At 42.7% G+C, this 26,510-nt stretch overlaps 4 protein-coding genes and 1 long non-coding RNA gene across 7 annotated transcripts; 1 reads left to right on the top strand and 4 right to left on the bottom strand.

Annotated features, from left to right (window-relative positions):
• On the bottom strand, window positions 117–4,567 carry LOC8055489 (protein trichome birefringence-like 34). The gene is made up of 7 exons (XM_002441626.2): window positions 3,867–4,567; window positions 3,252–3,426; window positions 2,959–3,167; window positions 2,661–2,819; window positions 1,073–2,575; window positions 870–984; window positions 117–247 (listed from the first exon to the last, which is right to left on the bottom strand). Exons 1-5 carry the CDS (start codon window positions 4,304–4,306, stop codon window positions 2,227–2,229), a joined length of 1,332 nt encoding a protein of 443 aa, XP_002441671.1. The 5' UTR covers window positions 4,307–4,567; the 3' UTR covers window positions 117–247; window positions 870–984; window positions 1,073–2,226.
• On the bottom strand, window positions 9,048–11,555 carry LOC8055488 (protein trichome birefringence-like 34). The gene is made up of 5 exons (XM_002441625.2): window positions 11,032–11,555; window positions 10,408–10,582; window positions 10,115–10,323; window positions 9,748–9,906; window positions 9,048–9,657 (listed from the first exon to the last, which is right to left on the bottom strand). Exons 1-5 carry the CDS (start codon window positions 11,505–11,507, stop codon window positions 9,309–9,311), a joined length of 1,368 nt encoding a protein of 455 aa, XP_002441670.2. The 5' UTR covers window positions 11,508–11,555; the 3' UTR covers window positions 9,048–9,308.
• On the top strand, window positions 12,637–14,207 carry LOC110429851. The gene is made up of 3 exons (XR_002447038.1): window positions 12,637–12,765; window positions 12,952–13,371; window positions 13,873–14,207. It is a non-coding gene; the product is annotated as an uncharacterized LOC110429851 (long non-coding RNA).
• On the bottom strand, window positions 17,664–22,080 carry LOC8055487 (LOB domain-containing protein 12). The gene is made up of 3 exons (XM_002441624.2): window positions 21,726–22,080; window positions 18,339–18,563; window positions 17,664–18,233 (listed from the first exon to the last, which is right to left on the bottom strand). The coding sequence occupies exons 2-3, from the start codon at window positions 18,540–18,542 to the stop codon at window positions 17,796–17,798; spliced, it is 642 nt and encodes a 213-aa protein (XP_002441669.2). The 5' UTR covers window positions 18,543–18,563; window positions 21,726–22,080; the 3' UTR covers window positions 17,664–17,795.
• Window positions 22,217–24,570, bottom strand: LOC8070327. Of its 3 annotated transcripts, none has more exons than XM_021445642.1 (6): window positions 24,473–24,570; window positions 24,169–24,400; window positions 23,679–23,822; window positions 22,931–23,072; window positions 22,761–22,847; window positions 22,505–22,646 (listed from the first exon to the last, which is right to left on the bottom strand). In XM_021445642.1, exons 1-5 carry the CDS (start codon window positions 24,547–24,549, stop codon window positions 22,798–22,800), a joined length of 645 nt encoding a protein of 214 aa, XP_021301317.1. In that variant the 5' UTR covers window positions 24,550–24,570; the 3' UTR covers window positions 22,505–22,646; window positions 22,761–22,797. The 3 variants fall into 3 exon arrangements, with proteins under 3 accessions (XP_021301316.1, XP_021301317.1, XP_021301318.1); XM_021445643.1 differs by having other exon boundaries at window positions 22,519–22,641; XM_021445641.1 differs by lacking the exon at window positions 22,761–22,847 and having other exon boundaries at window positions 22,217–22,646.

The raw sequence follows: 26,510 nt of genomic DNA, 5'->3' as shown, positions 1-26,510 counted from the left end.
CAACAAATGGAAAAGACTTGTATGTACGCCAAGATTCCTGTCTATTTTTTTAAGAGAAGATACTTTAACTTTGTTTTGATAGAATAAAATATCATCTCGAGAACTTCAGCATCCATCGTAAACGACACAGGGAATTTGGTGGGATCAGCCAAGAGCCCATCAATGTCTGAACGCTCCCGTTCAAGAGTACTGTGCCAAAAGAAGTGCAGCGGGACGCTCCTATAATCACCTCATGCTTCGATTGTGCCTGCATCAAAGCGAATATCTCATGTTTTGACCACGAAAAAAATCTCTGAAGAAAATAACTGTTTTCTCATGTTAGTCATAACTACTAGCCAAAAAAAAAAAAAGGACAGACAAACATAAAAGCAGGAATCAATTATCCAGGTTCATTTTGGTCAAATATATTTATTGCCATATAATATGAGTTAAAAACACAGAGAGGAACATTATTTTTGTCATAAATGCAAATTCAATAACATGCCCAGAAGGTGCTGCTTCTGGCCAAGAACAGGCTCAACACAGTTCCTTGGCTGCATATCCTCTGCCACTAAAATGCTGAGCCAAGCTTACAAACAGAACACAAATTAAGCAAAACACAATTCACAAACTTATTATTCCAATTGAATTTTCAGGATTTTGTTTAATCAACTGATATACAACTGTGGCAGCAATGTACTCATATAAATAACCTTCCATAGCATATCAATGTCACCAAGCCCCGGGTCCTGTATGAATTGCATTATATTAACTTGCTAAGCTCTAGACCCTACTGAACAGAAATGTAGGAACAAAATAATTCCCTAAACCTTAAACATCACAAGCATAGTCACCACACAGTGAACCTAACAGGGTACAGATGAAGTTACCTGTAACCTTCCTCAGATAGAAGATGCCTGCAGATGTCACTGCTGAAGATGTTGTCAGTGAGAATGAAGTTCTTCTGGACATCAAGCTCGGCCAATCCCCCGAAGCACTCCCTTCCTGACATCAATAGCAAGAACCACTTCAAACTCGTCCATATGCATGGGTTTGATTGCAGAAAGCAAGTAAACAATATCATTATCCATACTCATGATGGGGCATGAAATCTGAGGCTCCTTCAACATTTCCGTGGTCTTGCTGCAGCACAGCATAGCCAACAAGTTAGAAGGACACGCATTGCTGCTGGCATCCAACTGCAAGGTGACATCTTGAACATCAATTTCCGAGTGACGGTGCCAGCAGTTCTCCTTCTCCTTCTCCCACGGTCGTTGGGAATCATCACAATCAACTGGTAGTGTCATGGTCCATGTTGTTGCCTTGCATCCATCACGGAAGACCCTGAGTTTCCTTGTTGATTTGTTCCGCACCCACTCCATGACCACGTAGGTTGGCGATGTAGCACCACCTGTCGAGGAGCACCAAGCCTGAGCCTGAGCCTGAGGCGTCGGCGTTGGCGTTGGCGTTGGCGTCGTCGTTACCGTCGTCGGACTCGGGAAGCGGCGGCGGAATCCAGGAGGAAACAGCAGATGCAGCCGCAGGACGACGAAACGAGACGAGAGGATCGCAGGCCCCGGCGGCTGTTAAACATGGGCCGTTGCCGGGCCATATCAGCCAACATGGGTTGGCCTTTCAGCCCGTATAAGGCCCACGGCCCGGATAACTGCGGCGGAGCCGGCTGGACGTCCGGTGGCGGTGGCCATAGCAACCCAGGGCGGCGATGACGACGTGCCCCCTCCGCGGCCGCGGGTCGGCGGGTGATGTATGCTGCTGTGTGCGGCGAGCCGGCGACAACTGGAACTTGTGTTCGGCTCAGCAGCGATAGCAGCTTCAGGTTGCTCTTCTCTTCTCTCCTTGACCTACCCAGTACAGTACAGTACCCACCACTCAAACGTCAAGTGTGCTTTTGTTCCTTTGCCTGGTATGACTGAATTGAACTGAACTGGATTTCAGGGACATCTAGGAGTCTAGGACAGTTAATCATTCTTAAGTTATTCTTTGCCATGACAAATTTCTTACAAAACCATGTTGCTCTGTGAGATTAGATGTAAACAAATAGTAAGTACACTGATCCCATTAGGTGATGAACAGACAGATCCTTACTTTCCTCCTTTTATCTGTCTCTACATGTAAATGTAATAGGGCCAACCATTCTCTGCACAAGAGCATCCTAATCTAAATGGAGTATACCATTTGTACATTATATATATACAAGGGGTAAAACGAACCTGACGTTTTTGTACATTATTTATGCACGAGGTAGCCATATAAAAACTCATTCCACACATCGGGGACTCCGGGGAGGCACCAATGTGTGCAATCTGCGTAACTGGCTGGGTCTGCAATTTGCTCTTTCGTTAGAGGAGCAAATTGTTTCCTGAACACGGTCGGATGCCCGTCCTTCCGGTAGTCAGAAATCTCTGTGATATTCAGTATCTGAACATGTATGCCTTTCGGCTCCAATGTTTGGAAATAGGACTTAGCGGTGGCCATCAAGCTGTAATCTGTAGTTGCAGCTTTGTATCCCGTTTTGTAGATCGGTTCTGTTTCGTTAAGGCATTTGTTTTTGTCTTCGCCGCCCCAGTCGCTAGCCCTGAATAAAGTAACATATGTGAAAAATGGATATCATGGAGATGTTGGTATTGTGCTATTCGTGTTGCAAATGGTATCTCTCTCACCAGGAATGTGCTGGTGATGATCCTGCAAAAAAGATCCTAGTCTTGTTCTTGACAATATTCTCTCCAAGCCATTCCGTTAGTTTCTTGAGAGCTATCTCGAAACCATCGACCATTTCCATTTCGTCTAACTTTGCATCACCGTCTTCAAATGAACCATACCTGCACATAAAAGTGTTGATTACCTATTCGCTGATTGCAGTAACTATGTTAATGCATTTTAAATTACCAGTTCTAGTATCTTTTTCCTGATATGCGAAACTGACGGTTCTATACCTTTGAGCTATGATTAGGAAGTTACATGACCTTCATCCTCATGTCATCCTTCTGCTTCCTCCACCACAGGTAAGAATTGAAGACAATGATGTCAGCATCCCTCCAGACACTGGCATGCTTCTCAATTCTGTCTGCCCTTATGATCCGGTACTCCACCCGGTGGATAATGGGGTTGTCGCTGTTAGACTCCACCAGTAGTGGTGACCAGTAGAAATCTATTGTTGCATTGTATTCCTGAAAATGATTATATGTTCAGACCAGCTAACCAGATAAAATTGTTAGTTTCTGTAGCCTGTAGATTTGTTAAGGGAAGCATACCAATGCCTTGAAGGAGATGAGCGCGCCATTGAAGATGCGTGTCTTGAGCCTGTCATCGGGTATTGAGGCCTCCACCATGCACACGAGAGAGACCCATTGGTTCCTGTTGACTGAGTCACCCACAAACACCAATCTTTTGTTCCTCAGCTTTTCAAGCAGCTTGATGGCATCGAATCTGTTTTAAAAAGGTAAAATTCAGACAGCATGTCAAAAAAATTCTATGCAAAGTTATGCTAAATATGATCTCCTTTCTACTCTTATATACAAGCTTTTAAAACAGTACAGATGATAAAAATAAAAAGGTAGGATCTTTCACTGTCAATTAGTTGCCTAAAAAATTAGTTGCCATGCAGCTAACGACTAACCACTCTAATGAGATAAGTTTTGCAATCGTTTCTTCCTTTCTGGTGTACTATCCTGTGTTTTTATTCAGTTACAGATTATCTGAGTATTTTTATGCTTCTATAAAACAAAAACATTTACTACCCTTGGAAAATTCTTGACTTGTACTGATAGACCTTATCATTTGAAAACTGCACCTTCAGAAGTTCAGACATGCTGAATTTTTTGGGCTTGAGCTAAAAATACTTGGGAAATCTGTAATAATCATCATACCTTGGGAGGTCGCATCCATGAGGCTGCCATCTCCAGTGCTGGTACATGACATCCTTCCTTCCATACTTGTCACAGGCCACCTCGGGGAAGATGAAGGTGCACTTGAGCCCGTTGTACAATGGCCGGGACACATTGTCATACACCCACTGCCCCCTCGACCAGTTGCACTCCTCGTTGCTGGCGTCCCCCTCTTCAGTTGTCCCTCTGATCGCTGGTTCTTGTAGCCCAGTTTCCAGCTTCACCTGCACTTCTTGGCGTCCATGCTCGACTGCCATTTGCACTCGATCTTCCTGGCCTTTGTCGAAGAGGAAGACGATGGAGCTGGCCAAGATGAAGAAAGCCACCAAGGAGGTGGCGATGCTCCTCACTCCAACTGGAGCATGGAGCACTGTCATCTTGCCACCTGCTGCTATCGCCTTGTGACTGACCTCTGTCTTCATTTTTTTCCTCAGAAGACAGTGCTTATTAGCTCTCCTCTTTTATGGTCACCTATCGAGTCTGTACAATGGCAATGCTGCTAGCAACACGCCTGCACATGGCTATATGGTCCAGTTCTAGATAAAGTAGTGATAATCAAGCTACCTGAACTTTGACCCTTGGGCTCGCTAACCACCAAAAGGGGGCAGTGTCGGACTATTTGGAATGTTGGTGTAGAGATGAAATTTTTTGCAGTTCAAAGTAGTTAGAATAGCCCTTGTACGGAAATCAGAAATAGAAAGTTTTTGTGTATACATCGGTGTGTTACGGTTATACTACTGTCTGAATTTGCAAAATCATCTATAGATGAGTATCATTTGTGCTCCAGATATTATCTACCTGTCACTAGTATTTTTTCCAAAAATAAAAATGAAAAAAAATGAAAATGTAGAAGTGTTTATTTGTGTCACCGACGGCTGCACCAATCCACTCACACCAACCATTATAGATAGGACTAGCTAGCAATGTTTTCAGGTCGTCCGATTAATCGCGATTAATCGTCCTGGTCGGTCAGGAGTGCTCGATTAGGAGGTCCGACCCGACCAGGTCGACCAGAAACCTGGTCGTCCGATTAGTCGTCCACTTATCGCGATTAATCGTTCGATTAGGACATGGACGACCAGGTTGTGTGCTCTGTTTTTGGGCTTTTTTGACTGGGCAGATATGTGGGGGGTATGGAGATGTTGTTGGTTGTCCCAGTTCAGAAATAGTTAAGAAGGAGATGGTGGTTTACATCAAAAAGAGTTGAAGGTGAAGATGAATGTTGGTTTACAGTAATGCAGTTTTGATGCTTCCTTTATTGTGTATAATATAGTGTATATATAGAGGTATATATATAGGTCGACCAGCTGATATGCCTGGACGACCAGGGACGACCAGGGGGACGACCAGGGTCGATTAATCGACCTGGTCGCTGATTAATCACGATTAATCGCCAGGTCGGTCCCAGGATCGACCAGCCGACCAGAAAACATTGCTAGCTAGTACTGTGCATGCCAATAAACAAAGGACTGAAAGTCTGAAACACTACTGAGTGTGTCACCTCCAAAAGACCAATGAGTGCATCTCAAAAAAAAAGGTGATGGGCTGATAGCCAGCATGCATTATTGCCTAGCATAAATAATGATTAATCTAAAGCTATTGAGCGCCTGAATGCAAAGATCACTGATGTTTGAATTCAAATCATCATAATCCTCTATTTCTGGTTATCCTCTATAGTAAACCAATATGTGCACTGTCTTTGATTCCCTGAGAACTAATACTTTCAGCTTTCCAGAATTCTCAATAAGGAATTATCTCTGCAAATTGCTCGTTCTGTCGAACACAGTACATTAGTGAATAATTTAAGTTTGTCATGGGTCCCTTCTCCCTACCTAAATATGAAGCATTGCTGCGAGGCGCATGATACGGTTTGTGATCCTTTTTTTTATGTGGCAGGTTTCATGTTAAAAAGGGGAATTTGTCATGATCCATTTGGCCAATGTATGCATAAACTTAGTGTAAATTGAGCATTCTATTTTAAGCTACACAATTACTCGCTCTTCTTCTTTTCTCAAGGATACACTGTAAAGCTTCATGTTTTGCACAAGCCCACATGCATGCATACTTCAGATTAATTTAGTAATCTGAGTCAACCACTGCAGACTTTTGCCCAAATGTGTGCACATGACATCAAAGGGGGCCATCATATTGGCCTATCAGTGTATCAACAAAAATAAGTGAGATACAAATGCGTTGCTTTTGAAGACAATGCGGTGTGAATTCCTTTAAAGAAAAACTGCTGAAAAACGTTGAGTTGTGCAAACACAATCAATGATTAGCCTTGCCTTTTGTTTTCCTTCCTTTCCTTACTTTCTACCCCCAAAAAGTAGTAGGGCTTATCCTCATTATTGCAGTTGTTTGGGAGCGCTATGATTATTTAAATCTGATGCAAGTACCTAGAGGTAAAATCACAAATGAACACATCCTATCTTTGTTCTGGTTTGGTATCTTAAAATGACCCTACTTGGTGCTAAATCACACGCCCTTTTTGCATGCCTTCTTTAAGCATAGCAAAAGATGAGTGGCTCCAAAGACCAAAAGAAAGGCTTAGGTGAAGTTCGTCCATTTCAGTTAGGTTTGAAACAAATTTTGTGATTCAAATCTTGAAAATCATCAATTTGAGTCCGAAATTCAACCGAAGTTTCCAAAATTTGTCCATTTCGATTGGGGCCAAAAAAAATTCCAAAATGAATCCTAGAAACTTGGCTCGGGTGCATCAACAGTGGTGGAGAGCACAGCAAGCTGGACCTATGCGTGCCCACGAGGAGGGGCAGCCACACCTCGTCACCGGTTGTGAAGAAAAGGCTAGAGGAGGCTCCAGGGGCGCATAGTGGCCATGGCGCATGGTGGGCTCTACAACGAGCAAACAACATAGTTGTTAGGTCTCAACTTGGGTGCTCTGTAAGGTGTTGGTAACAACTCGGTTGGCTACGGTCCATGTTGACTGGCATCGCAGTAAGTGGCCGCACATGTCTGCGACCAGTCTTTTAGAGGTACGACTAGTTGAAGGTGGCTCCTCGTGCCTATGTGGGGAATTGACTTGATAGTTGCAAGCTCGTTGGTTGGTCTAATGCAACGATTATGGAGGAGGCTACTGCAGCAACTTGGTGTGGCCACACGTGGTGAACGGTGTTTGGTGGGATAGTAGCGACTGTTGGTAGCTGACACCGCGCTAATAAGTCATGCAGACCAATGACTTTGTCAACATAGCATCATCTTCCCACTAATTACGCTGGCTGCTAGAGACAATGCATCCAACGGGCGATGGCTAGTTTGGTGCAGCAATGTAGGGCTACTTGTTTTGGGGGTTGGATTAGGAGGTGGGGGATTTTCATGTGAACACCCTGCTCGACTTTGTCGATTCGACTATGATAACCTTTTTTGCATCACAGTTCCTCATTAGAGGTATTGTTTTGAAATCCTCAGTCTTTTAGGTTTATCTTGATTGAAAACCATAGTGTCAGAGTCTAAGGATATCGTAATATCTTTAGAGGCACCGTTGTTGAGAATCACCCCCCCACCCACCCACCCAACCCCCCCCCCACACACACACACGTGCGCCTCACCCGCATATTGTGATCTTTTGTCGTCGGTTCTTAGATCTCTTTAGATTGTTGTCGTTGAGAGGGTCTGTGATATTGTGTTTTATTATCCTACTCCTCTTTTATCAATGCATGCTTGGTGAAGCTCTTGTCGATAGTTTTTTTTTAAACAAAATATAAGAGAATAATCAAGTGTGCTTTGGCTAGCTGCAAAGGCAAGTAGTGGTTGAACGCTTAGCTTTAATGGACTCGAAATGCCAAATATAATATATAATATTATAATATATGCACTGAACCCAATCACTATTAGGCGCACGTGTGCCGCTAGCTAACTGAAGCGACGCACATGACGATCCCATGGCCGGAACTAAAGAAGAAGGGGGCAGGGGCAGGGCAAGGAGCGAGCGGTGGGCGGAACGGGCAGCGACGAGGTTGCCATGACTGGGGCGGTGGATGAGGCAGCAGTGATCGTTAGGGTGTCAGATTTTGCGACCATCTATGGCCGGTGGGCTTAGGAGGAGGGGCCATGGGGCAGCTGCTAGCCCAGCGGTGGTGGCGGGTTGAGGGGCACTGAACAAGGTGGCAGTGACGCAACCAAGTAGGCAGAGGGAGATAACTGGATGCGTGGTGTCGGCGACAGGGACGAGGAGTCGCCGGCGAACTCCTGAATTGGGATTAGGGAAGAGCGGGTTCGACCGACAGGGGTAAATGGTGAGCTGCGAGGCCGCCGGCAGCCTGGGCAGCGAGCGAGAGGAGAGGAAGATGGGCACGGAGGGAGAGAGGGGAGGAAGACAGAGGAAGAAGATATGTGTGCCGCTATCTCTACCGGCGCATGCGTCAAGAATGAGAGTTGGAATGTCTGTCATTTTGTTTTTGAAAGGTAGAATGTTCTATCACCCTGGATCATAATTTAATGCATTTTAGATTTTACCGCTTAAGTACGGTTACCGCTAAATGTAAGTTGTTATAGGACTTTAGAATTTTAGTCACTCTTCCTTTCTTCTCCGTGTACAACTGCCCTTGCTAACTAAAGGGTGATAACTCTCTCATTTAATAATAAATAAACGAGGCATTTTCTAAAGTTTACAGTTACATTTGCAAATTCTCTGAAAAGCAAAACAGCTTTGCATTTGCAATCCAAGTTTTTTTTTTTGAGTGGATGCAATCCGAGTAAATGTATTAAATTTCAGAAACATCCAGGACAGTTATTCACTCACTCTTAAGCTGTTCTTTGTCATGGTACATTTCTTTGAAATTTGCAGAAATATGTTGCCCTGTCAGATGCCAACAAAAATAGTACATTGATGCACATGTGATTCTTTGAGGACTTGTTTAGTTCCCAAAAATTCACACTTTGTCTGTAATTTGCGAGACGAATATCTTTTAAGCCTAGTTAATCCATGGTTGGACCATAATTACCAAATACAAACGAAAGTGCTACAGTAGTCAAACCCAAAAAATTTCGCGGACATTATGGATAGACTCCTTCTTTTCTCCTTTTGTATCTATATGTAATGTAAGTGTAATGGGGCAACAATTCTCTGCACAAATTAAAGCAGCCTAATCTATATGGAGTTGTACATATATATATATATAAGGGACATCTAGGAGTCTAGGACAGTTAATCATTCTTAAGCTGTTCTTTGCCATGACAAATTTCTTCTAAATTTACAATCATGTCACCCTGTTAGATGTAAACAAATAGTACACCGATCCTATTAGGTGATGCACAGACAGATCCTTTCTTTTCTCCTTTTATCTGTCTCTACATGTAAATGTAATAGGTCCAACCATTCTCTGCACAAGAGAATCCTAATCTAAATGGAGTATGTCATTTGTACATATTTATAAAAGGGATAAAAGGAACCTGTCATTTTGTACATCATTTGTGCACGAGGTAGCCATATAAAAACTCGTTCCAGACATCGGGAACTCCTGGGAGGCACCAATGCGTGCAATCAGCATAGCTGGCTGGATCTGCAATTTGCTCCTTCGTTAGAGGAACAAATTGTTTCCTGTACACCGTAGGATGCCCGTCCTTGCGGTAGTCAGACAGTTCAGTGATGTTCAGTATCTGAACATGTATGCCTTTTGGCTCCAATGTTCGAAAATAGGACTTGGCCGTGGCCATCAAGCTGTAGTCCGTAGTTGCAGCTTTGTAACCTTTTTTGTAGATTGGCTCCGTTTCATTAAGGCATTTGTTCTTGTCTTCTCCACCCCAGTTGCTGGCCCTGAAGTAACATATATATGTGAACACTGGATGTCATGGAGATGTTGGTATTGTACTATTTGTGCAAATGATTCATAGGTATCTCTCTCACCAGGAATGTGTTGGTGATGATCCTGCAAAAAAGATCCTAGTCTTGTTCTTGTCAATATTCTCTCCAAGCCATTCCGTTAGTTTCTTGATAGCTATCTCAAAACCATCGACCATTTCCATTTCGTCTAACTTTGCATCACCATCTTCAAATGAACCATACCTGCACATACAAATGGCATTTAAAATGCTAAATATGATCTCCTTTGTACTAATGGCATTTGCTAATTATTTAGTGTATTTTAAATTACTAATGGCAAACTATTTAGTGCATTTTAAATTACCGGTTCTGGTATCTTGTTTCTGATATACGAAAGTGACGGTGCAAAATGCCTATGAACTATGATTAGGAAGGATAGAAATGTACTTACATGACCTTCATCCTCATGTCATCCTTCTGCTTCCTCCACCACAGGTAAGAATTGAAGACTATGATGTCAGCATCCCTCCAGACACTGGCATGCTTCTCAATTCTGTCTGCCCTTATGATTCGGTACTCCACCCGGTGGATAATGGGATTGTCGCTGTTAGACTCCACCAGTAGTGGTGACCAGTAGAAATCTATTGTTGCATTGTATTCCTGAAAATGATTATATGTTCAGACCAGCTAACCAAATAAAATTGTTGGTTTTTGTAGCCTGTAGAATTGTGAAGGGAAGCATACCAACGCCTTGAAGGAGATCAGTGAGCCATTGAAGATGCGTATCTTGAGCCTGTCGTCAGGTATTGAGGCCTCCACCATGCACACAAGAGAGACCCATTGGTTCCTGTTGACTGAGTCACCCACAAACACCAATCTCTTGTTCCTCAGCTTTTCAAGCAGCTTGATGGCATCAAATCTGTTTTGAAAAGGTAAAATTCAGACAGCGTGTTAAACAATTCCATGCAAAGTTATGCTAAAATATGATCTCCTTTCTACTCTTACGTACAAGCTTTTGAAATGGTACAGATGATAAAATAAAACCATGATCTTTCACTGTCAATTTGTTGCCATGCATGTTTAATTAGTTTCTTGTTGGCCTCCAGCTAACAACTCTAATGAGATCAGTTTTGCAATCTCAGTACTGGTTGTTTCATCCTTTCTTCTGTACTAGTACTATCCCTTGTTTTTATTCAGTTACAGATTATCTCATTGTTTTTATGCTTCTATAAAACAAAAACATTTACCACCCTTGGAAAATTCTTGACTGATACTGACAGAGCTTATCATTCAAGAACTGCACCTTTAGATATGCTTGAATTCTCAGCCTTGCGCTAAAAATACTTGGGAAAACTGTAATCATCATACCTTGGGAGGTCGCATCCATGAGGCTGCCATCTCCAGTGCTGGTACATGACATCCTTCCTGCCATATTTGTCACAGGCCACCTCGGGGAAGATGAAGGCGCACTTGAGGCCGTTGTACAATGGCCGGGAGACGTTGTTGTACACCCACCGCCCCCTCGACCAGTTGCACTCCTCGTTGCTCGCGTCCTCCTCTTCAGTTCTCTCGACAGCCATTTGCACTTGCGCTTCCTGGCCTCTGTCAAGGAGGAAGACGATGGAGCTGGCTAGGATGAAGAAAGCCACCAAGGAGGTCACGATGCTCCTCACTCCAACTGGAGCATGGAGCACTGTCATCTTGTGAGAGGCTTCTGATTTCATTGTTCCTTCAGAAAAATTGTGGTTCTTAGCTTGGCTCCCCTCTTTTATGGTGCACCTGTCTTCTCTGCGATGGGGACATTGCATTTGCACATGGCTAAGTGGCCAAGGTCTACTGCTCATCAAACAAACTGAACACTGACCCCTGGGCTAACCACATATGGGTGGTAATGTCTGCCTGCTTTGATTCATCTGAATTTTTGGTAAATAAGTATGAGAAGGTCCAGTTAGCCAAAAAAGGAAAAAAAAAACAAGAAATTCAATTTTCTTGATATCAGTTTACAGGTTGTTATACAGTCAATCTAAATTTTCAAAGTTACCTACACGTTGATCCCATGCTTATTCAGTATGAACCACATGTCCTAAGTTTATTTGAAGAAAAAGCGAAAGGAGAAAAAGGAAGTCCAAGTGCTGGTTTCTGGTGCCGACAGTTCTGTCAATCCACCGTAGTATCACACCGAACATGGCAGAATGGATGCAAAAATAAATAAAGTAGTGAAATAGCTGGGTTTGTGTCACTTTGAAAAGACAGAGTTTTGTAAATTAAGCAAGGGGAAAAAAAAAGCTGCTGGCCAGCGAAAAGGAATCTTTTTTCATGTTTCTGGCCTATAATTAACTAAACTTGAAGTCATTAATTAAGCCTCTAATGGTAAACAAAGTTCAGAAATGTTCCAGGCTTTCCCAGTTCAAACTAGCAATCATGATATATGTGGCATTGGTCCTGATCTACTGTAACAATATTATGTATATGTCTTAGCAGTCCTAGCATAAGCATTACTCCGTGTAATAAACAAAAAAAAAACCTATTCTATATGGCTAGCAATGGCAAAAAATGATCAGCATTTTCCAATGGTCAACTTGGACCATCAAGGAATCAATGGGGTTTTAGCCACGTTTCATATTTTACTTCAGTTTTCTTAGTTATCCATCACATGTATTATTTTTTAGGACTGTTCACGCGCTATTTTGCTTTAATAAGTATACAGACAACGTGCACTGATGACTCAGCCAGTACGAATAAATCATTTAGAAGGAGCATACCTTTTTCTTACAAAAACATTAGGCTCTGAATCTGATTTTGATAGGCCAGGTGATCATTGGTGCCACTAGGTAGCACCTTTCTTTCAATCTTTCTTAGGCCGGAAGCTACGTTCAGATTTAATTTAACAATAATGCAAAGCAACGCAATTGGTGGTGGCACCAGGATTATTTAATGTGATGCTGGTACCTAGAGGCAAATGCTACATTCTATCCTTAATTCTTACCACATTCTATCATCAAGATGGCCCGACTGGCTGCTAAAAATATAGTATCCGCTTGCGCGTTATCTTCTTTCAGCAAAGAAAGGACTGATTGAGTGCTGCCAGAGACCAAATAAAGGGTTAGGTGAAAAAATTGTGTGGTGATATTTGCTTTGTTTGGTATCCTGTCCTAACCAGCGTGTGGGGTCTTATGAGAATTCTTGGATGTTGAGCCTGCTGCTTGCAGTGTGTGTATATATATTTGCTGTTAACCTGATTCCATGCATTTTGCCATATTCGCTGAAACATTAAACTCCTTATGGCAGGTGCAGCAGTAGATCTGAAAAGCATGGACGATGAGCAATGGCATTCAGCAGATCGAGCACCTGGTTATTGCAAGGTTGCAGTTGGAGAATGGGTACAATGATTGCTGAAGATGTGCAGTACATGAGGTGAGCGGGCCTTAGAAGGGTAGTAACATCATCAGAGTGTACTGCACACACAGACAGAGAGACAGAGACTAGTAGCTAGCTAGCCTATCAGAGTTGGTGGCATGGGATTCCTATTAGCTGATGGCCACATGCATGGTTCTCTTCCCTGAGGGCTGGGGTGGATCAGTCGGACTTGCTTACTTTCGTGCACAAGTCCATCCAAGAACAAGAAGAGGCTTGATATATGCAGCCATGCTGATGCAGTACGAGTAGGAGCGTTACAATCACATGATGTTGTCGTTGGCCTTGCAGCAGGTACGTTCGTTCTTGTCCTTGATAGGATGGGTAGAGAGGCATGTACAAAGATTCATTCGGTGCCATTTAATTAAGAAGAGTGTGGGATTATGTATGTATATGCATCATTAGTGGCTGCCAAGGCACGTATTAGTTGAACACTTTGTGTCACTGCACTGAACTGCCGTTGAAAAATGGTGGATGCGATGTGATGTGGAATGTTTGAGGTTTATACATGAGTTGTCCATTGGCATGTAATGAAATTGACATTTTACTACCGCGAATATGGTAGATTTGTCATGGGTTATATAGTAGCATGCATGCATGTCATGCCTGTACGAGTGTGACTTTTTTTCACTGACTCTGATTCTGTATATATCTAGTAAAAAAGAATGTCCCCATATAATTGATTGGCCGGTGATTTTCATTCATCCTCCTTTATAGTATAGATACGAGGAACTATGATTTGCTGAGAGCCTGATATGAGATAATGAGATGCTGAACTATTCATTCCCTCGACAGCTAGCTCGGCTGGACAGCCACAGTGAACACTAAACACAGCAGTGGTGGCGGTGGTGCTGTACTGTGTGTGCTCTCAAGTCAAAACAAATTTGACCACTGGGGAGGGGACCGACTACCTACAAGATTATGCAAGGGTTCGGAGACAAGCGAAGAAAGGAGGAGTGTCATACCGGACCCTCAACAACCCCTCACCAAACAACCATGCATATGTAGTGTTCTTAGGACATTCACAATGCAAGACTCTATTACAGAGTTCAAGATAATTAATTACATATTATTTATGTTATTTTGCTGATGTGGTAGCATATTTATTGAAGAAAGAGGTAGAAAAAATAAGACTCCAAGTCTTATTTATACTCTAAGTCCACATTGTTCGAGATAATAAAATAACTTTAGACTCTATGATAGAGTCATTGTGAGTGTCTTTAATTAGTATACGGCCGACCGACAGTCATTCATTCACATCTCTAGCTCACTCTCCCCCCTTCTCTCTAGCTACTCCATCTCCATTGATGATGATAGAGCATGGTATTTCCATGGTCGTTGCCACTTCTGTAATCATCAGATCATCAGGTGCTAATTGCCGTTTTAGACAGCCGTACATCATGGCTGCAAACTCTAATGTTATGCATGCACCACTAATTTAATTGTGTAGTTTGGTTCCACTATGGTACTCTCTCTCTTCCTGAAAAATAGATTTCTAAAGTTGTTTTAAGTCAAAAAGTTTTTAAACTTTGATCGAATTTATAAAAAAACATCAAGATTTATAAGATCAAACTAATATCATTAAATGTATCATAGAATATATTTTCAATATATATATATATATATATATATATATATATATCATAGATGTACCATAGAATACTTTTTAAAGTTTAATCGTCACGGATTCTAGAAATTTATTTATTTGGTGACAAAGGGAGTACGATGGCATTCAATCTCTCCTGCTAATCCCACCGACGCCATGTGTGGACAATGTAATGCTCCTTAATTAGACCCTAGCACTAGCATTCATCAGTGACGATGTCCCCAGATATTATGTAGTTTCATCCTTTCTCTGCAAATGGAAGCAAAACTTCTTCCTCTACCTTAGCTTCTTCCCTCAAAAGAAGAGAGAGGCAACTTGTTCGTCCAAAATAAGAGGCTAAATATAGTTTACGAATACTATTAGCCAAGAGTGAACTTGTTTAGAAATTGCTTCTTGTTCTTTTGTGAAACTCAGACGGACACACATATGCACAATGGTCAACGGAGAGCCCCCTTGAGCCTGAGCTACTTTTTTTTCTGGTCATAGAAAAGGAGGAGATTGAGCAGCCCCGGCCCAGATCTTTGAAGAGACAACTAAACCAAGCTTTGCTGGGCTACATGCCTTTTGCTCTTGGAGCTGCGATCCATTTCCTTCTCATTTTTCCAAAAAAAAAATGAGGCCCACGGGTTATTTAGATGGTTTTTAATAATTTGTTAAGGGTAGAATACCTTGTTTTATAGGTAAGTGGGTGAAGTTGACAACCACCAATAGTTTGAGGGGTTAAGTAGACTTTTTCTAAAACAAATTAGATTAAGTCAAAAGTTCAGGGAGGTAAATCATACTAGAAATATTTTAAAAATATCCAAAAAATCATAAAAATAATTTTTTTAAAAAAAAGATTTATCTAAATCTTTTTGCATGGAAAATAATGCAATTAAAAACCCTTAACTTTAGTTTAATCTAAAAAATTCATACGGAACATATTTTAGCTTGGAATAAAATCATGCACTATCTTATGGTGCATAGCTTGAAATCATTTGAATCTCGACGGACTCGCAAAAGCACTAGTGAAGCATCGTCAGGACCATAGTGGGCACTAGTGCCCCATACTGGATAAGTTTTCAAGGTAGTTGTGTTAGACTGCATGGCTACATGGGGATCAACACCCACTATGGTCTTGACAACGCTTCTACGTAGTCCAGATCGACGATCAACATCGACTATAGTTGTTTGTTTGGCTGATAAGCCATGGCAGAAAGTATTGTTGACTGATTTGTTGTGAGAGAAAAACACTGTTGAATGACTGGCTGATTCGGCTGATAAGCTCAAGCGAACATATTTACAAATATGTTCGTTTGAATAAGCTTTTGAAACATTATTTTTCATGAGGTAATTCTATAAAAAATTCTAGTCTAGTTTACTTTCTTGAACTTTTAACTTAGCCCAATTTATCCCCTGTCATGTGGCATCACATTAGCAAACCACCATCAAAACCACAAAGAGTGCAAAAAGAATGGTTTTCGAAAGTTGATGGGGGAGGGGGGAGGTAAAAAAGCTGATTTTGGTAGATCAGGAGAAAAATCAGACGACTGCGAATATTCTCAGACCACTTTTTTCTGAGCAAGCCCATGTGTGATTTCCAAAAGAAGGCCCATACTGGTATACGTCAGTATTGATGTATTGATAGTATAAACAATGAACAATGTAACAAAACATGTTAAAAGTCTCGATGCCATGTGCACCATCAAAATAGTACAACAGCAAGGACAAGTGTTGAGTTTAGGGCATGAGTGAAGGTTTGTTCCATATATTTTTAACTCGTCGTCAATCATTGATCTTGGTAAAGATTATATGATTACTAAACTGACTGGTTGCACTTGATCCAATGCTAACTGTCAGAATTATATAGTAATAATTGTCACTGCAGGACACGACGTACACGTCCTCACAAAGAACACGACTGCCGTTCGATCAAAGGGCCAATGCAAATGGTATGAGTCAATGTGTGCGACGGCTTGTTTATTTGTCATGAAGAAGAGAAGGACAATACACTAGATATGATTACAAAATAATGCAAACTTCTCCCATGTACATATTTGTCTCCCTTCTTGTTAATCTTAACATGTCCTTTGTGCTAGACCTAAGCAATGCTCTGTGATCAACATAACTACAATTCCGTCTGAAACTGAAAGCAAAACAACAGTTAACAAAGCTTTGGTTAAGCAAAAGCCCAATACCGTGGGGGCTACAAGCATACAACTGATAATGTTTAATTTGTTTGTCCTAGATTCACCTCCTCATGCAGCCATGCATGCACCCTGTCATCACTTTGACGATATCAAAACCTAACCAATCATTGCCGAAATATGTATAAATAGTTGCACAGATACAGTATCAGTGAAGCCAGGTAAGCCCTTGTGCAACCTAGCAGAATGGAGGACACACGTCCTATGCAGAAAGCTTAGGAATCTGTTAGGTCAGGTCTTCCAATTGGGATGTAGCAGCAGTCAAATATACAACTCCGATCCAGCGCCGTTGGAAAAAAAAAAAAGAGTTCTGTGATGCTTAGTGTCCAGTTGTCCACGAACAATCCTACTGTGCACGCCATGTGAATCCAAACGCGTCCAAATAGCTGACTCTCAACACCCAAGTCTACCAAAATGTGCTACCTCTGAAACTTCACTAACTCAGTGCAATTAACCTTCATATCAAGATCCCTCAGCTAGCTTTGACTTGATTCTTACTCCCTCCATCCCAAATTATAAATCATTCCAAAACTCTTGAAGAGTCAAAACATCTTAAGTTTGACCAAATTTATATAATAACATAATAACATTTATGATACCAACTAAGTATCATTAGGTTCATCATTAGTTATATTTTCATAGTAATATCTATTTGATGTCATAAAACTTTCTAAACTTTTCTATAATGTTGATTAAACTTTAGATGCTTTGACTCTTCAAGATTCTTGAAATGACTTATAAATTGGGATGGAGGAAGTAGTTTTTAAGTAGAAATGCTGAGACTGACGCTCATGTGACCCAGTTAACTAGCTCGTCTCTTGATAATTTCCCATCTTTTCAGAAAATTACAGATGAGATGAACAGGCATAGAGACAAGAAGTTTTTTTTTTTTCTTATCGACAAATGGAAGTACATAATTCATTCATTCATGCCCAAAGGGTCTCTTTCTTGAGGCACGCCTCCTGCAGCATCATTGCAGTGTTCCCTGCGGAGCCGAAGCTGCCCAGCATCTGCTGCTGATGATGAACTGCACCAGTGCTGTTCAACGTGTTCATCATCAGGCCATTCTGCACGAGCAGGCTGCCATAAGCCTCGCATTCCATCTCCTCCTGCTGGTGGTGGTGATGATGTAGTTGTTGCTTTGCCGGAGCCGGCGCGGCGGCAGCTGAAGCTGACTCGTCGTGCTGCATCTGGACACAGAGGATCTCGGCCTTGGCGAGGGCGAGCTGCACCTGGAGCTGAGAGACCTGCTGCTGGAGGTAGGAGATGGCGCCGACACAGCCGTAGACTGGGTCCCTCATGCGCGCATTCGCCTCGTACACTAGGCTACTCACGGCGTCCGCTCTCTGCTGAGCAGGCAGCTCCTGGAAATGGAATCAAACAGTTGGTGCAGTTCACGTTAGCCTCATGATGAGCAAGCTAGCTGATGAATGATTCATGGATCCAAGGAATTGGAGAATTGAACGGACCTGCAGCATCTTGCTGACATTGCTGGCGCCGAAGACCTTGTGGACGATGGCGAACTTGTGAGGGTCCTCGGGAGGGAAGTAGGGCGCGAACACGCACTCCTGCGTGCACCGCCGCCGCAGCAGCTTGCACGATGCGCATGGCGGGCTGCTGCTGCTGCTGCTGCTGCTGCTCCCACTCCCGCTTCCGCTTCCGCTGCCGGCCATATGTTCTTGTTCCTCAATCCTCTGTCACAGGGGGTTTAGAGTGAGCAGTGGAGACAGGAAGGATGGTTGCAAAGGGAAGGGGGAGACTGCAGGGTGAAGAGCATCCTCTTTTATAAAGCCAGGCTAGGGGAAGGAGCAGAGTATAGGGCCTTGTTTAGAAGAGCTGATGGTAGGTTGGAACTGATAGGTTTGGAGATGGGAGAGATCAGATAGTTTGCAAGGAGAGTAATGACTAATGAGTATCAGGTCAGGACAAACATGGTACAATAAAGATTTGTGTTTAGTTTTCTATTGTCATGCTGCTGATCTATCAGCTAATGGCTTCCTTCCAGCTGGATCACAGGCACAGCAAGCATGTTATGGCTGTGTAGTGCTGTACCAGAACAGTGTGTATGGTTTCTTTGTCTGCATTTAGCAGCCACGATCAACAAGGTTTGTTGGTCACAGCAGAGTGAAGCAGATACAGCTAAGAAAGTCATTATCTCCTTATAATTAACTAGAAACAAGGAAGAAAGCTAAATATAGTCTACGCGTTCATGGTTCATGGACTATTCTACACGCCTCCGAGTCAGTACAGTTGTGGCATGGAAATTGTACCTCCGTTTTCACATGCTGCAGCAGTCGGCAATAGACACCTAGTTGGCCAGAGCCGGCCAGACAAAAATGTGATTCGTGCATGTATGCATCACTTGAGACCTCAGAGGCTCAGACTCGAAAAAAACAAGACTGCATTATCTATTGTCAGTGATGACAGAATAAATAAACCATGTTCCATGTTAATGGCTCACATAGTCTGTCACATGCATTACGACAGGTAAATATCTTGAGAAATGAGTTGACTACTATTGCAGCAGACCAAGGGCAGTGGCCGGCTGCTGTGTGTTCTCAGTTCTCACACTGACGACACCTAGTTATAGCTCTAGAGAGCAGGATTATTTGACTATGGGTGATGGTGGAAATTAGCGCCACATGCACGTTCGGTCTGTTGACCTTAGCTTAGGGAAGAAAGAGCACAGCTAGCTGCAACACCTTACGTACAGACGCGGCCAAAGCCGTCTAGCACTAATTGACTCAGCTCGATCTTAATGCTAGTAGTTTTGTAGCAATGCATGTATATAGGGGTTACACCGTTACAGATTATAAAACGAACGATGCATGCACTAGCTAGGTAGGATTATTATTCATCTAATCCTAGGCCTGGGATGAAATTAAAACAGGGCAGGCAATTGGCGGGGTTCAATTCAACATGGATATATGTATTGTATTCTTGGCATTCACGTGGTCAGCTGTCTCCATATGGATCACTGCTCCTACTTCAATTCATTTTTAATATTGGACACGGCCACATCATGATAAGTTCAATCCAATCCATATAAATTAAAAAATAATCACTAACCATTAATTACATTGCAAGCAAGAGAAAACGACAGAGTATTAGCAAAGATGAGGGAGAAAGCTGACACGTATGTAAGCAGTAGGTCAGGAGTGGCTAGTGTCTACCCATGCATGCAAGAGGCCATGACAACAGCGAGATCAGGGATTTGTCGTGCATTACAACAGTGGGGAAATGGGAATAATCCGGGTATGTTGTACACCATACACCAGCTACAAGCATTCGTGTCTTAAGTTGTAGCAGGATACTATACCTACATCGACCATATGCATGTAGTAGTAGTGGGTCTCCACTCTTCACCACTTGTGAGTTGTGACATGTGTACCAGTTAGAGGGTGACACATGTATAGTGGTCTGCAGCGCACCAGCAGTCGGATGCAGACTCCACAACTACTCACTATTTTACCCACATCTGTTCCCACTATACATGACAGGACAAATTCATGTTGCAGCAACTAACCATGCATGCACGCAAATATCAGCTATGACGTCTCTACTCGTGCATTAATCCTAATTAATTTCACTCTAGTATGAAAATGGAAAAAAGAAAAGAAAAAGGAAACAGAACAAGGCATCTTTTGTTTCCAATGTCCACGTACTTATACTGCACCGTGTTTGTTTTGTTGCGACTGCAAGCAAGATCGATGATTGATCTTCATCTTCAGAAAAAAAAAAAAAAAAAGACGTCTTAATTGTTTCGCAGTCTCTTACAGAGGACCGGCTTTCTGATTTTCTCACTCAGCGGTGAGCGGATATGGATCCATGAGGATGCAAAGGCGTAAATGAGTGACTTCCAGAGTCCGGACCAGAAGGAGGCAGGCAGGACTTCTAAAAAAGTTTGCTGCCATGCGTGTGTGCACATGCGATTGCTATCAAAAGCTAGCTTTTCCGAGGTTTGATTGGTCCCTAATATGGATGGATGGCATGCCAATCAAGTACAACCGTGGCTGCCCAGGCCCCTACCACTACATTAAGCTCTGCCGACAGTGTTAGTTTCACAGCCTATGTAGTAAAAGTCTTCAGATTTCTCGAAGTCAAATTCGATCCGCCACTGAGTGCTCATCCACATGGCACAGGACGACCCACCCACATGCATCTAACCTCTTGTACTCCACATAACCCTTTTACTTAGCATCCCAAGTTTCCTTGCTGGAATAAGCAGCAGGCATCTTTTTTCCTGAAACACGACAACGTGTTCCCCATCTGAGCATTTCAGACTCGATGGGATTAACTCTACCAGGATGGACATGGGCAAGTAACAAATTCAGGTTCTTTTCATTTCAGGTAGCATGTGCTCTGGGATCATAGTCAGAATATTCCACTGCCACATGTTAAGTAACTGACGTTCAAAGTTACAAACCCATGCTAATTACTTCCAACTACAGACCTTCTAGATTTCCAGGTGTTTGCAAGAGCATATATCCAAGAAAATCTCCAAATGCTTGCTTAACAAAAACGTGGCAAATGCATTGTGTTACAACATTTTTTTTCTATTGTGCATTTGTGCCTAATAGCACATTTCCACAGGAAAAACATAAACCCTGCTCCCCTTTTTTTTTTCTTTTTTCTTTTTTTAAAGAAGGACGGTATGGTGGGGGCATTTCCAAGCAATAGTCTCAAAAGACAGTGCTTCGCACGTATTGTTCTCCAACACTCAACTCAACAGTCAGCAACAGATTCCAGTTCATATTATAAGGCAATATGTAAATCATGGCAGACAGCCGGAGTTACTATTTATTATTGTTCTGCACATGAAAAACAGGCTGCAGATATTGAAGATAGCAACTTACTTGCAGAGTGAGTATGCTAAGTACCACAGGATGCAAGTACTCCTCAACGTCTTAATGTTGAATCAAAGACTCATCCATAACTCCATTTCTCCACTGCAAAAATTCTCACCTAATTGGACTGCATGTAAACAAAGAAAATCAATGTTTTCCAGATATACTAAGTGCAACTGTGCATAGCTAGAAACACTTCCTGTGATCAGATTGAGATTGAGTCGAGCAGTCAACGAGGCTGCAATATGTGGTTAAGGATTGTAGTAATGTAGTCAGCAAACCTTTTAGAGTAAATAACTAAATATGTCAATGATATGATTCCATGTCAGCATCTTATTTCAATGCAATTACTTTTCATTAAACTTTTTGAGCTGAAACAGGAGATGATCGTCTAGTCACGCTTTCTTATTTATTTCAGGGATTCAATGCTATAAAACTAAGCTCAAAAATACTGTGGTTCCAGTTTGGAGAACTCATGAACAGAGGTTGTGGACTACTTAAGAAAATAAGGACGGTTGGCATACACATGCTGCCAATGCCACTCCCACGTACCCAATTTCAATAATCAGATGAATGTAATTGACACTGCAGATATTCATTTGAGCTGGTACTGCAGATGTTGAACTAGGCATACAAGAGATTGAAGTGCATATGCACTGGTGGTAACTTAGAAAGAAATAAGTAAATTAAGGCATAAAACTCGCCATTTTATAACATTCCTCTGGGTCTTGTGGAAGATGCCATGCTAAGATTGCTTCAAATCTCCCAAGTTCCTTTCCTGGCTATGAAGCAATTTCTTTATGTTCCTTGTTTTAATCCCTAGCCTAAACATTGAACTTCCTGTTAAGTTTGGTTTTCCTGATTGCAAATTATACTTCTCGTGGACACCTGAAGCTCTCCTTTTCATGTATTCAGCAGACTGTGTCTGAACTGTCACAGCAGAAGTAAATAGCATTAGAAAGCAAGCCAAATCTCCCAGATAATAGATGTAACGTTTGATAGAAAAACAAGCCATTAGTTACTCAAACATAAAGGAAAACATACATTCCGTCAGATTGCATCTCTGTTGGTTAAACATGTATCACTCTTTCATGTACCAAACTTCAGAAGATGAAGGCAAGTTTAGTTTCTCTGCACTTTTTTTACTTGAAAAGTTAAAGCAAGTTCAGTTTCTCAGCATGTAATTTAAGTGATCTATGGCATTGAAAACTCACCAGAATGCTGTGCAGATAATGACCTGGCCAAGTTCTGGAGTCCTGTTATATCATTGATCTTGTCCTTCTCCTCAATGGAGTTAGCAGAGTCCAAGTGCCCAGGGTGGCTTGGATGAATGTGCCCAAGAGCATTTGCAAAAGCCTGAATTAGTTACAGTATTATGTAAGCCAATGTCATTCTCCACAGTACTCTATTTATTTGTCTCAGATGCACAACCATAAACATTAGTGTATTAGTAGCAATATACAGTACAGTCATCAAGCAACCTTCGTCGCTTACCTCAGACAGAGCAAAAAAATGGTACTTGTCCATTTAAATGACAACAATCCTTCACCCATTAGAGAAAACATGAATTCGGAGTAGTATTTACTGATAAAGTTATTTCGACAATAATTTCTGAAATGATTGAGATTTAGTTTTCCTACCAGCAGTTTGATTATCAGAGTGGCATAAAAAAACTTTCACAGGGGCATTAAACTTTCGAGCACATGGAATTGCCTAAAACTAGTAATTAAAGAGAGATAATAATGTAAAGCAGTCGAGCATGTAAGAGAGGAAGGCTTCAATACGTTTGTTAGATCTTTAGGTTAAACGAACTACAGCAAACCTCTGCTTCAAAATTCCAGATTACTATCGAATTGTGTTCCTCACACCATTGAACCGAATAGCTTAAGTGCCAGCATGCTAATCCATAAGAACAGTAAAGGGGCACTACCTACAACAAAGGTTACAGCTGAATAAAACTACCTTGGAGGCAATGGTGTAGAAGCCATTATCAAGAGAATCCTTCGCGAAAGTTAACCACTCCTGACGGGACACTTGCAAGTGAAGGTCGTTGCAGTATTTAGCGTCTCGAAGCAACAGGGCCTCGTATCTCATGGCAAGGCAGCTCTGTCAGTGTACATGAAGAGTAACAGTATTAGTATTTTAGCAGAGGAAAAACGCAGCAATGCTCTGGGTTTCTTCGAACAGAAGTAAAAAAAGGACAAATTCAAGTCTGGATAAAACAAATGACGAGTGCACGTTGGTTGATGTGTGTTGCTTGATAGTGTGAATGAAACATGCTGCAATCGCCTAAAATAAAATGCTGAAACTGAAAGCCTGCAATTAGGAATGTATACTGAACTGAAGCACGACAACTGCGGGCGCCCAAATCAGAGTAGGCGCACAGATTAGCGATAGCAGTGCATAATCTGCACACCGTATGCGCCAAGCACTAATTTCGTCGGGTGCTGACCTCGACATCGCCGACAAGGGCGAACGCGCGTGCGAAGAAGTCGGCGATAGCCAGGCTCGTCCCACTCCCACCGTCCAGCGCCGGACCCTCCGCGGGGGACTTGAATGCGAATGCCTCCGCCGCGCTCGATTGCAGCAGGCGACGGACCGCCGAGCGCGTGGCGAGCAGCGCGGGGACGTCAGCGCCGGCCGACAGCGCGGCCTCCAGCACCCGGAGGTCGTCGTCCCCGAACCTGCAGCGCATTGGCGGAGAGAGGGAGAAGCTGTAGGAGATCGCGGAAGGTGATTTGGGTCGGGCTTGCTACCTGCGACGGGAGAGACGGGAGGCGAAGAGGGAGAGGGCGTCGGGCGTAGCGCCGCCGTCCGCCATCGCCAGCGGCATCGTGCCTGCCTCCCCATTTGATTTTGTTGGGGTTTTTACAAAAAAAATAGAGATGGCAAGGAGGGTTTTTTTTTTTCTTTTTGTTTATTTGGGCTGGGCTGCCTGAATTCAACTGAATGGGCTGGGCCCGTCTCATGGATCGGGTCTTCCAGGAATTTTTCATGGACCCTATGATGCAATTTTCGTTTTCTACTCTCTCTCCACGACATCCCACCCTCATGCAAAATGAAAATATATCCCCCTCAAAAAAATAAAATGAAAATATACCAACCTTTTCTTCTAATATTAAAGTTCCAAAATTCATTGAGTTTCAAAAAAAAGTGCCAAGGGGGGGGAGTTTCCCCACCTTTTGAATTTCTAAAAGCCCTACCAATCGGTTACCCGCGGCGGGAAGAGTTGGGGATATAATCGCTTATGAGAGCGTGCCAGCCCAGAAGGCTGTTTACATGATTAGGAGGGAGGCGTTTCTGCCACATTACAAGATCATTTCTAACAAAGTTCATTTGTTAAAAAAAAATCCCAAAAGTCTTAATTTTTTGTTCGAGTAATCTGAATAGAAATCCTAGTCCTCATTCTCTAAAATATCAGTATAGGAAATTGAGAAAATATAATTAAAGGGGATAGGAGAGTTTGTGTCATAGTATGGGCCATACGTGTCAATGAGGGTAATGATAAGAAGAAGAAAACTCTATTCTTTGTCCTCTCTTTCCTAGGGGCTTCTCGTTCAGCAGCGGCACTACGCTGGCTGCCCCGCCTGGCCTAGCAGAGGGGTTGCTCTCCTACCCAGCGTGGCTTGATGGCGCAGCACTCCGTTCCCCGCCAACACATTTGCTTCATCCAACACGTGTAGAGGGAACATGGGTTGATTTATTGCTATCCTCTTTCTTTGATGGATCGGATTGAGGCGATGTTTCCTCAGTTGAGAAAAAATCTATTGGAGCTTATTCTATCACTCACAAGGAAATTTTTGTATAGTGTTTGGTTCAGGAGCGTAGTAGAACGAGATGAACCTAACCCAGCTTTTAGGAATAAGTTTGTGTTATCTGTTTGGTTGAGAGGATGGGACGATTCTTATTTTCTGTTTGGTAAGAGGGACGAAGAGAGAGAGGATGAAAGGGATTTTAACATCGTTAGCTATTTATGTGGGTCCTATATGTCAGCATTGGCTCTAGAAAACAACCTTATCTCCTTGTGTGCACTATAGCCGTTCGTCTGCATCGTAGTCACCCGCCCCAGGCATCGCCGCCTTGCTGCTCATCGGCACCGCACCTTCCTCTGCGCTTGGAAGCACGAGCCCCATAACTTGTTGGGGCACTCCCTTGCGCCCTAGAGCTGCAAAGAGTCGAAGATGGAAGTCCATGTGTTGGAGGTCGCCACTGCGGAGGTCCGAATTGAGATCTTGGCATGGGAGGAGCCGTTGTGGCGAGCTTGGCACTGGAAAGAGCCATCGTCGTCATGAGTTCGCCGTGGGAGGAGACGCTGACACTGTACCAAAGCTGACGTACCCTCGCCGCACACACGCGTTGAAGCGGACGAAGACGGTGTAAATTGGAGACGACCCTATCCCCTTGATTTTAAGAGAATATTCTTCCTCGAAAACGGACTTGACCTAGCTTGCCTTGCAACTAAACACATCTCCAGATGGGATCGTCCCATTCCATCCACTCCATCCTCTTATCCAAACATTACCTTAGAGTTTTACTCAATTAGATCATTTATTTTTAGTGGAGATGCTCTAATAAAATGAGCATCCAAGGAAGACGAGAAACTTTGGCCTCCAGTAACATCAGTCAAAAATACTGGGGGATGAGGAACGGAAATGGAGGTAGATGGTTTCTACAAAGCGACCATGATCCATGAAAGTAAAAAAAAAAAATGAAAATGACGTGCGTGGCGGTGGTCCAAAACGCGCGGGAGGAGGTCATCACACGCACATCTTTGTGACATGCATGTGGTCGTGT

Source organism: Sorghum bicolor, chromosome 8 (genome assembly GCF_000003195.3).
Source record: "Sorghum bicolor cultivar BTx623 chromosome 8, Sorghum_bicolor_NCBIv3, whole genome shotgun sequence".
NCBI lineage: Eukaryota > Viridiplantae > Streptophyta > Magnoliopsida > Poales > Poaceae > Sorghum > Sorghum bicolor.
The sequence above is the reverse complement of the archived record's forward strand: the minus strand, read 5'-3'. Positions and strand labels throughout refer to the sequence as shown.

Coding starts and splice junctions, on each gene's coding strand:
- LOC8055487 (XM_002441624.2), bottom strand. CDS start 18,542: ATGGCCGGCAGCGGAAGCGGAAGCGGGAGTGGGAGCAGCAGCAGCAGC. Junction 18,234..18,338: donor ATGTCAGCAAGATGCTGCAG/GTCCGTTCAATT, acceptor TTCCATTTCCAG/GAGCTGCCTGCTCAGCAGAG.
- LOC8055489 (XM_002441626.2), bottom strand. CDS start 4,306: ATGAAGACAGAGGTCAGTCACAAGGCGATAGCAGCAGGTGGCAAGATG. Junction 3,427..3,866: donor CATGGATGCGACCTCCCAAG/GTATGATGATTA, acceptor TTTTTAAAACAG/ATTCGATGCCATCAAGCTGC. Junction 2,576..2,660: donor TCATCACCAGCACATTCCTG/GTGAGAGAGATA, acceptor TACTTTATTCAG/GGCTAGCGACTGGGGCGGCG.
- LOC8055488 (XM_002441625.2), bottom strand. CDS start 11,507: ATGAGCAGTAGACCTTGGCCACTTAGCCATGTGCAAATGCAATGTCCC. Junction 10,583..11,031: donor CATGGATGCGACCTCCCAAG/GTATGATGATTA, acceptor TTTTCAAAACAG/ATTTGATGCCATCAAGCTGC. Junction 9,907..10,114: donor GACATGAGGATGAAGGTCAT/GTAAGTACATTT, acceptor TTGTATGTGCAG/GTATGGTTCATTTGAAGATG.
- LOC8070327 (XM_021445641.1), bottom strand. CDS start 24,549: ATGCCGCTGGCGATGGCGGACGGCGGCGCTACGCCCGACGCCCTCTCC. Junction 23,823..24,168: donor CCCTTGTCGGCGATGTCGAG/GTCAGCACCCGA, acceptor GTACACTGACAG/AGCTGCCTTGCCATGAGATA. Junction 22,647..22,930: donor ATTATCTGCACAGCATTCTG/GTGAGTTTTCAA, acceptor CTGCTGTGACAG/TTCAGACACAGTCTGCTGAA.